This window comes from Colobus angolensis, unplaced genomic scaffold, assembly GCF_000951035.1.
Source record: "Colobus angolensis palliatus isolate OR3802 unplaced genomic scaffold, Cang.pa_1.0 Scaffold212, whole genome shotgun sequence".
Lineage (NCBI taxonomy): Eukaryota > Metazoa > Chordata > Mammalia > Primates > Cercopithecidae > Colobus > Colobus angolensis.
Genome location: NW_012115289.1, coordinates 2,393,501 through 2,402,727, shown reverse-complemented (window position 1 = coordinate 2,402,727; position 9,227 = coordinate 2,393,501). Strand labels below are relative to the sequence as shown.

At 36.8% G+C, this 9,227-nt stretch overlaps 1 protein-coding gene across 5 annotated transcripts; it reads left to right on the top strand.

Moving 5' to 3' along the window:
• Window positions 1-4,339: 4,339 nt before the first annotated feature.
• Window positions 4,340-8,977, top strand: GAPT (GRB2-binding adaptor protein, transmembrane). 5 transcript variants are annotated; one of them, XM_011942908.1, is made up of 4 exons: window positions 4,342-4,446; window positions 6,836-6,900; window positions 7,361-7,381; window positions 7,691-8,977. In XM_011942908.1, the coding sequence occupies exon 4, from the start codon at window positions 8,062-8,064 to the stop codon at window positions 8,533-8,535; it is 474 nt and encodes a 157-aa protein (XP_011798298.1). In that variant the 5' UTR covers window positions 4,342-4,446; window positions 6,836-6,900; window positions 7,361-7,381; window positions 7,691-8,061; the 3' UTR covers window positions 8,536-8,977. The 5 variants fall into 5 exon arrangements, with proteins under 5 accessions (XP_011798297.1, XP_011798296.1, XP_011798298.1 ...); XM_011942910.1 differs by lacking the exon at window positions 6,836-6,900 and adding an exon at window positions 6,927-7,054 and having other exon boundaries at window positions 4,386-4,446; window positions 7,364-7,381; XM_011942907.1 differs by lacking the exons at window positions 6,836-6,900; window positions 7,361-7,381 and adding an exon at window positions 6,927-7,054 and having other exon boundaries at window positions 4,340-4,446; window positions 7,772-8,977.
• The last annotated feature ends 250 nt before the right edge of the window (window positions 8,978-9,227 follow it).

Sequence of the window (9,227 nt, the reverse complement as noted above, 5' to 3'; positions counted from 1 at the left end):
CCATTTTTATAACATAAAAGAATTCTTTTATTCATTCCCAATTTATTTTTTAATTAAGATACAACTTACATACAGTTCACAAATTTTAAATGTACAGCTTAATGAATGGTTACATAAAATACACCTCATAACCACCACAAAGATCAAGATATAGAACTTTCCAGCATCCAGGAAGGCTCCCTGATGCATCACCAGGTCTATAGTAACTACAGCTCTTCTGACCTCTTATGATATATCCATAGATAAGTTTTATGTAATTTTGATATCATATAAATGAAATCATACAGTATATAGTGTTGTGTACGTGGCTTCTTTAATTCTGCATTGTTTGTGAACTTCATCCTGATGTTGTGTATGTCAATATTATAGTTTGTTCTTTTTCATTTCTGTCTAGTATTCCATCACATGAATTTACTATGCTTTACTCACTCATTTTACTATTGATGGACTTTTGGGTTATTTCTAGAGCTTTGAGTTATTACGCCTAAAGCTGCTATAAAGAGAAGTGATACTTATTTCTATTGCGTGTGTACACTCCATGAATGGAATTCCTTTTGTACTTTTTCTTTTGGCGTCTCCTCTTTTAGTCCCAGATCACAATTTAACCTTTCTAAGTTTTCAAATGAACCATAATAATGTTCATCATTTTAAGCCAGAGAAGTGTTCCAGGTGGCAAATTTCATGTCTTAAAAGTGTCCACCAATAGGGTTATGCTTTTCGTAGTTCATTCCTATGGGACCCCTAATGGATTTTGCTCTCCTTTTTCCTTCTCCCCAGCTTCTTGTTATTTGTGTATGTGTATCTCCCCAGCTCCTCATGATGTAAGAAGAAGAAGAAAAGATAGACTATTGAAGGGGACATCTAAGGACATTTTTCTCATCTATTCCTCATCGAGATAGTGTTGTAGTACAACACAGAAGTGCTGGGTCAGAATGAAGGGACTGGATTTTTATATCCAGACCAGGCTTCTGCTTTCTAGGGAGGCTATGGATTAAATCACATCACTTATCTGCACTGCAGCCAGGGGTTCATTTGTATCAGTGGTTCCCAGACATGGTTGCAAATCAGAATCACCTGGGGAGGCTTTAAAGTTTGTTTTGTTACAAAAGTGGCACATGTTAGTGGAAAATGTAAAACAACACAAAAGACCATAAAATAAAATCTAACCATCTCTCCCCTCACAGTCTGTATAACATCTCATTTTTCCTACCCATAAATTCCTAGATGTTGTTGTAAGGTTTTAAAATAAAGATCTCTGGGCCCCACTCCCGAAGTGATAAAGGAGAATCTTCGAGGTCCTAGAAATTTACATATTTGTTTAAAACTTCATAAATGATTTTGATAACATTCAAGTTTGGGAATGAATCTCTTGACTAATATCTGAGATCCATTTCAGTAAATTCCATCCCCTACACTCTACAAATTATGTGATTTATGTTTGCCAGCTGCTACCAGGACTGGCCCTAAGCATAACTAAAGCAACAATGGTTTTATTTTTACCTCTTCCTATTCATGCTTTCTCACTTCATCTTTAGCTGCTCAACTTTTTTACTTTAAAAAAAAATTTTTTTTTGGAAACAGAGCTTCGCTCTTGTTGCCCAGGATGGAGTGCAATGGCACAATCTCGGCTCACTGCAACCTCCACCTCCCAGGTTCAAGCGATTCTCCTGCCTCAGTCTCCCGAGTAGCTGAGATTACAGGCATGTGCCATCATGCCCAGCTAATTTTATATTTTTAATAGAGACGGGGTTTCTCCATGTTGGTCAGGCTGGACTCGAACTCCTGACCTCAGATGATCTGCCTGCCTCGGCCTCCCAAAGTGCCACTGCGCCCAGCCACTTTAAAATTTTTATAGCTCTTTGGGCCACAGAGTGAACAACTTTTAGTTGGAAGGTAGTGACACATTCTATTAAAACTCTAGCTACTTTTTGGTTAATCCCATAAACCAATTAGTGTAAATAAATTTGTTAGCTACTAAATGCATTACCTTTCCCAGGTAACATAATGCTTTATGCTAAAATGTAAATTCCCATAATACCCTTAACAAGTCGCATGGGGGTTGGGGGCTCCTTCCAGAATAGCCTGAAAGATGCTTTTAGTCTGGCAAGCTTTCAAATAAAATTCACAACACAAACATTTGTTCATTTTTACCATCACTAATATTACTCAGTTCAAGTATCTGAAAAAGGGCATGGGTTAAAATAAATAGATACTAACTGACACGCAAGAAATTGCTAGAAACTTAAATCACAATTAAGTAAAGTGGTTGCTATCATCAATTAACAGGAGAGGAAGATTTACTTAGATGAAAGACCCAGTCCAAATTACACTATAGAACAATAAACTACCTCCTAAGCCCTTAACTACCCAAACCATATAACTGTAGAAGAAAAAGCAGGAAAAAGAAACCTAGACATAATTGCTGTGATTAAAAAGGAACTGAAAGAAGACAATAAATATGTACTTTGTGAGGCCAAAGATTGGGAAGTAGGAAAATACAGAATTCAAGACATAAAACCTAATCCCTACAAATGATAATGATCCAATAATTATATTTTGAATATATACAACATTTATTTTATAAATTTGAAGAATAATTATATCTATGACATCAAAAAAATTCTATTTGAGGAAAGTGCCAGTCATTTTCCCTCCGTTTTGTTTATCCTTAGAAAAACTAAAATGATAAGGGGTTAAACAACTTTTTTAAGTTCAAAGGGAAAACCTAAATGAGCACCAGTTGTCCTGCCTTCTAGAGAAAATCATAATTTTACACAAACATTGCATAAACTGCCTTTCTTACAGACATGTGCCTAGGCGGGCGCGTGTGTATATTATTTGCAGGGGTGGCTAATACTGCAGTTAAACATACTGGAGAGAATGTGGAGCACAGCAGGTTCATAGCCTCACAACTCCGTAACCTCCTTCACTGTAAGATCTTTGTCCAGGACACCCCTATTCTGCTTTAACACCTTATTTATGAGGCTTAGCTCAGGTCTTGTCTTCCCTGACCACCCTCTGAGCTGGATGCCTCTTTCCTTTACCTCCACTGTCCCTGTCCATAATCATGTCTTTCGTAGGCCTTATCACCTTGATCTGAAATGTTCTGTGGGTGCAGCAGCCTCTCTACTTGGCTTTAAGTGCTGCAGGGAGCTTATTCACTCATGCATCCTCATCACTTAGCACAATGCCTGGCATAATGTCAGTGCTCAACAGGTGTTAATAAAACATCCTGTCCTTCCAATGTCCAGTAGTTATTTCAGTAACTAAATCCTCTTTTTTAAAACCACCTTATGCAAAGTTAATCCTCTGTGGTTCAAAAAGTTCCAATACAACTTAAAAGACAAATTTTCTGTTATTTTGTCATCTCATCTGTCGAATTCATCTGTAATTTGTCTAATTCAGCATCTCGCACTGTGTGTGTTCCCATGGAGTTGGACTCCAAGAGATGCTGTCAGTAAGGGTATCTATGTGGGAAACATGTTACTCAATCTAGCAAGGCAGCCAGGGCAGTGGTTTAGCACACAGGTGCTGGGGGCAGACTGCAGGCTCTGTCAGAAAAGTGATAATTCTATGTGCTTCTGTTTCTTTTCTGTAAAATAGGGCTAATAACAGTTCTTCTCCCTCATAGGGTTGTTGCCAAGATTTGCTGAGTATTACACAAAAGGCTTGGAGTACTTAGTGCTAAGAACATACTGACTACTATTATTAAGCAAAGTTAAACAATTTCTTTTTCTTATTTGGTTTTATTTTGCTTGCTGGCTTTAGCATGCTGATATGCCCATGAATATCCAGGGAAGCTGTATTCCCCACATTTACTTGATGGAAGAGCTACTAGCATGTCCCAGAAGTAATGGGCCTCAAAACATACCTGAGGAAATTCCTGTTTATACATTTAAAAGAACATTAACATTTTCCAAACCCAAATTGGGACACTGATTTCACCTGTATGTCTATAACTTGGGAGCCTTGGTACATAATATTAACATTTGAAGAGAGGACTGGTCTAGCAACACAAGTAAATAATAATAATAAAAGCCCAAGACCTATGTGTTACTACATTTAAAATATTTCTTTTTTGAAAAATTTAAAGTACAAGTGAAGTGACTTTTATCGATATTAAAATGGGAACTGCAAATACGGCCCAAATAAAAAACCATGTAGGCTTTACGTATTATTTTCTGACACAGTTAAAAAATTATTACTTGACAAAGATGAAGGGCCAGACTTCCTTATTCAAAAACTCACACCATTTATCTTAATTCTGCTGCATCTGATACTAACTTCCTCTAGAGCCAGGAAACTTTGCAAGTGTTAAATAACCTGAAAGGAGGGAAAGAAGGAAGTAACCTACCAAAGTGAAAAAGAGGAACAAGTTCTAACCCAATGCAGGTTTAAAACATAACCAAAAGAACAAAAGAGAGAGTTTGACACACCAATCTTGAGGTAAGTAAGAACTTGATTTAAGGTATTTGGGTGATTAAAAACTATAAGAAACAAGTTTGTCTTTAATTAATCAATGATTGTTATCTTATTAAAATTTTTAGAAAAAAATGCCTTACGTTGCTATAAGGGGGAAACCCAATTTACAAACTGAGAGTGGTGTTGATGTTCCTTTACAATATAATTATGCTTTGCTGTTACTTTGTTTCCAGACAGAAGGGCATCATCTTACTTGAAAATTCCTGAAGTTTCTCAGCAATTTGCGATTTTAAGAACAATGTCAAATTATTAGGTAACCTGTTGGAACTGCTTTCCAAAATGAAAACAGAGTCTTCTTTCAAACTGGGCAAAGTGAACATTATTTAAGTGTTAAACTATATTTGAAGGATTATTGCTTAAAATGTGTTTTTCATTATAGTAGGTCTTTGTTCATGTCTCACAGGTTTTTTTCCTGTAATGTTATTTCAAAGAAAATGATGCATTTTTTTTCTGTAAAATGTCTTCTTGTCTTTATCTTGGTAAATATCTCTTAGACAATTTTAATATTTTGGATGTACCCGAATGTCTACTCTACATAGAATAACATAGATGGTAAAAATACCTTTTCTTCTTAAAAATTAAGAGGGCAATTTATTGCCTTATCCTCAGCTGCCGAAGTGACAATAGTTAGCCTTCCTCAACCCTCACCGTGACTTCTGTTGCAGTCCTAGCATCTTTCAAAAAGTTGATTAATTTCAATCAATATTTAAAGTTTATTTTGTAAATTTACTTCAAATACTCTGGCAACTAATTTCTTTTTTATTTTTATTTTTTTTGAGACAGAGTCTCGCTCTGTCACCCAGGCTGGAGTGCAGTGGCACAATCTCGGCTCACTGCAAGCTCTGCCTCCCAGGTTCATGCCATTCTCCTGCCTCAGCCTCCTGAGTAGCTGGGACTACAGGTGCCCGCCACCACGCCCGGCTAAATTTTTGTATTTTGTTTTTAGTAGAGACGGGGTTTCACCGTGTTAGCCAGGATGGTCTCAATCTCCTGACCTCGTGATCTACCTGCCTTGGCCTCCCAAAGTGCTGGGATTACAGGCGTGAGCCACAGAGCCCAGTCACTAATTTCTTAAATCGGTAACCATGTATACCACAAAATATCTTGCAGATAATTGGCACTCATCTGTTTCAAACAGAAAATGAGGTCCTAATGATTAAAGTCATTTGGCTGAACTTTTGTCCTTGAACACAAGCGCGGCTGGCCTTATAAAGGAGGAATCCTACAGATTGTAAATCTTGTGTGGTGGACCATACAGTTCTCAACCTCAATATTACTCCCCAAAATTCCAAGGAAATTAAAACATTTCTGCATCTGGGGTGCTTGTCCCTGTATTTTTATAAAAAAAAAATTTATAAATTAGCTGCACATCTTATTTAATTTTATTATGTGAAATGTCAAGTTAAATATGTGCATATTAATATATTCTAACCTTAGGCAAATTTATGAACATTCATTACCATTAAACTTTTCGTGAATACTCACTAAAAGCAGAGCACCATTTTGTGAATTTCTACTTTTCTTCTTCATTGTTACTATCATTATCATCCCATAAGGAGATTAGTTCCTTCATTAACGAACGTTTAATAGATTAGTCATTCTATGTCTAATGCTGGTGTTGGTAATACAAAGGTAAATAATATATAATTTCCAACCTTCAAAAACCTCAGAGCTAATCAAGCTATACAAATTTAGTGACTGATGCACTTAGCACATTACAGATATTTGGATAAATAATATTTTGGGGAAATTTTCACCTGAATTCTCATTCAGTCACATTTTGGTTGTAAGGAAGTTACTTCACTTCTTTAAGCCTCTCTTCTTATCTATAAAATGATAATATACATAGTACCTACTGCATACAGCAGCTATAGGATTAAATGAGATAATCCCTGTAACAGTGTTTAAAAGCTGAAGCTCTTAACTAAACATTATTGATGATAACATTTCGTAAATGATAATAATCATTTCACAGGCCCTGTTGGATCTATGTCTACATCCAGACTGAAAATATACAGTAATAATGTTTTGTTCATAAAATCACAATGGAACATGCAGCCCAGTTGAACACTTCCCCTTCTTATCTCGTTGCCATTTTAAAGCATCAACAGAAACCAATATAAAATCATCTTAGATGGAAGTTATTTTCTGAAAGCTATGAGAAAACCTGTGATACAAAGGCTTTTGAAAATACATTGGTTTACTTTAAAGGTCTCATTTCATGTTTTAAGCATAAACTGCACCCTTGAGTTTTAAACTATCATCTTAAGCAATTAGATGCTGAAATTTGCAGTCATTTTTAAATGCATTCTTTCATTCAAGAAATATTGATTGGATGCATTTTCTGTGCTAGGTGTTGCGCTGTTCTCTAGGAACATACAGATGAAATGACCTGAACTCTGCCCACCATTTAACCGAGTAAGAATACATTCTCTCTCATTTAGGTTATGGCACTATAGTAGAGAATGGACTCATTAATGTGGGATTGCAGAGGAAGGAATGGTTAAGAAAAAGACAAGGCCTCTACCTGCTCCAAAGAAGGATAGGCAGGGCTTCACAGAAGAGGTGACAGGTATTGAAGATGATTGCACTTGTCTGCACATGTCCCATTTCTTCTATTGTGCTCAGAACATTATCTTTCACTTGAAAATTGTTAACCTAATTGTCAAAAACTATGTGGAGATCTAAGTGATAAAACCACTCAGGCTTGGGCAGGGACAGGATTTTTCTAACTCTTTTTTCTTTCATCACAACAGGTAGTATATTTTATATTAAAAGCAGAAGCTCACTATATGCTGGTGTTTAATGCATTGGTGAAAATCAGTAATTTTTCTATGTTAGATAATAAGTATGCAATTAACATATTTTTAATTTATAGCAGGTTTCTGGATGGCAGATCATTCAACCTTCTTTTTTTTTTTTTTTTTTGAGAGGGAGTCTCGCTCTGTTGCCCAGGCTGGAGTGCAGTGGCACGATCTTGTCTCACTGCAAACTCTGCCTCCCGGGTTCATGCCATTCTCCTGCCTCAGCCTCCCAAGTAGTTGGGATTACAGGCACCTGCCACCATGCCTGGCTAATTTTTTGTATTTTTAGTAGAGACGGGGTTTCACCTTGTTAGCCAGGGTGGTCTCGATCTCCTGACCTCGTGATCCACCCGCCTTGGCCTCCCAAAGTGCTGGGATTACAGGCGTGAGCCACCGCACCTGACATTCAACCTTCTTTTTCTTGAGTTTTCTACTCTGCTGTCATCTTCCACTCATTTCTGCTTCATTTTGTGATTCATTAACAGAAAAGGAAGTGGAATGGAATAAAATCCCCTTGATACAGTACAATTATACATTAATGACTGTAATGTGAAGAGCATCACACACGAAGAGAGCCATCTTCCAAAAATAAGTTTATACACTCTCTCCTCTAACTGCATCAGGACTTTACCAGATAGCATTCTTTCAGCTCTGAAAAGGAAATGCCTAAAAGAGCTTCCAAACTCATTTTTGAATAATACTAGGCTACAAGGAATTACATTGTGAATTCATTAAGGGTAACACCAAACCACTAAACAGCACTGTTCGTACAGAAATGTTGAAAAGCTGTGGAAATAATTTAGTGGCCATTTCTGTAGGAATTTCACTTCTTTTACTCTTAGTGGTTTGTGGAATTGGGTGTGTTTGGCACTGTAAACATCATGTTGCCACACGATTTACCTTACCGAGGTTTTTGCAAAGGAGAAGCAGCAGGAGAAAAGTCTGTACTAAAACATTCTTGGGCCCCCGCATCATTGGCTTAAGGCATAAAATCTCAGTTGAAACCCAAGACCACAAATCTGCTGTCAAGGGAAATAACATGCACAAAAACTATGAAAATGTGGAAGCAGGTCCTCCCAAAGTTAAAGGAAAAACCAATAAAGAACTATATGAAAATACACGGCAGTCCAATTTCGAGGAGCATATCTACGGAAATGAGACATCTTCTGACTATTGTAACTTCCAGAAGCCTCGTCCTTCTGAAGTTCCTCAAGATGAAGATATATACATTCTTCCAGATTCATATTAGCTTTTCAAAATGCTGACTTTTGTTATTGGATGACAAATACTCACTGTAATTTTTCAACAGCAAAGACCTGGAATCAAACTAAATGTTTATCAACAGTAGACTGGATAAAGAAAATGTGGTAACACCATAGAATACTATGCGGCCATAAAAAAGAACAAAACTAACATGGGAACAGAAAATCAAATACCACATATTCTCACTTAGAAGTGGGAGCTAAGTAATAAGAGAACACATGGACAGAAAGAGAGGAACAACAGACACTGGGGCCTACTTGAGGGAGGACGGTGGAAAGAGGGAGAGGTTCAGGGAGAAAAAAACTATCAGGTACTATGCTAAGTACACAGGTGATGAAATAATCTGTACACCAAACCCCCAAGTCACAAGTGTTCCTACATAACAAACCTGCACATGTACCCCTGAACATAAAATAAAAATTAAAATACTGAAAATAATTCACTGTGATTTTTATTGTACTGATGTCATTATTAATCAAGTTCTGATAAGTAGGTAGTCTCTGCTCTATCTCCACCTTCCTGAACCCTATGTGTATCACTGTGGATGAATTCTAGATATCTTCTCCACCCTCCTTGCCCCAGACTGAATCTGTATTATGTGATATTGGGTCTTCCTTCTAAATGTTACCTGTTATCTCTTTCCTTTATTTCTACCATTATCTTTATCTGGATCAGAAT

Excerpts from the sequence above, each read along its gene's own strand:
- GAPT (XM_011942907.1), top strand. The coding sequence starts at position 8,062 with ATGTTGAAAAGCTGTGGAAATAATTTAGTGGCCATTTCTGTAGGAATT.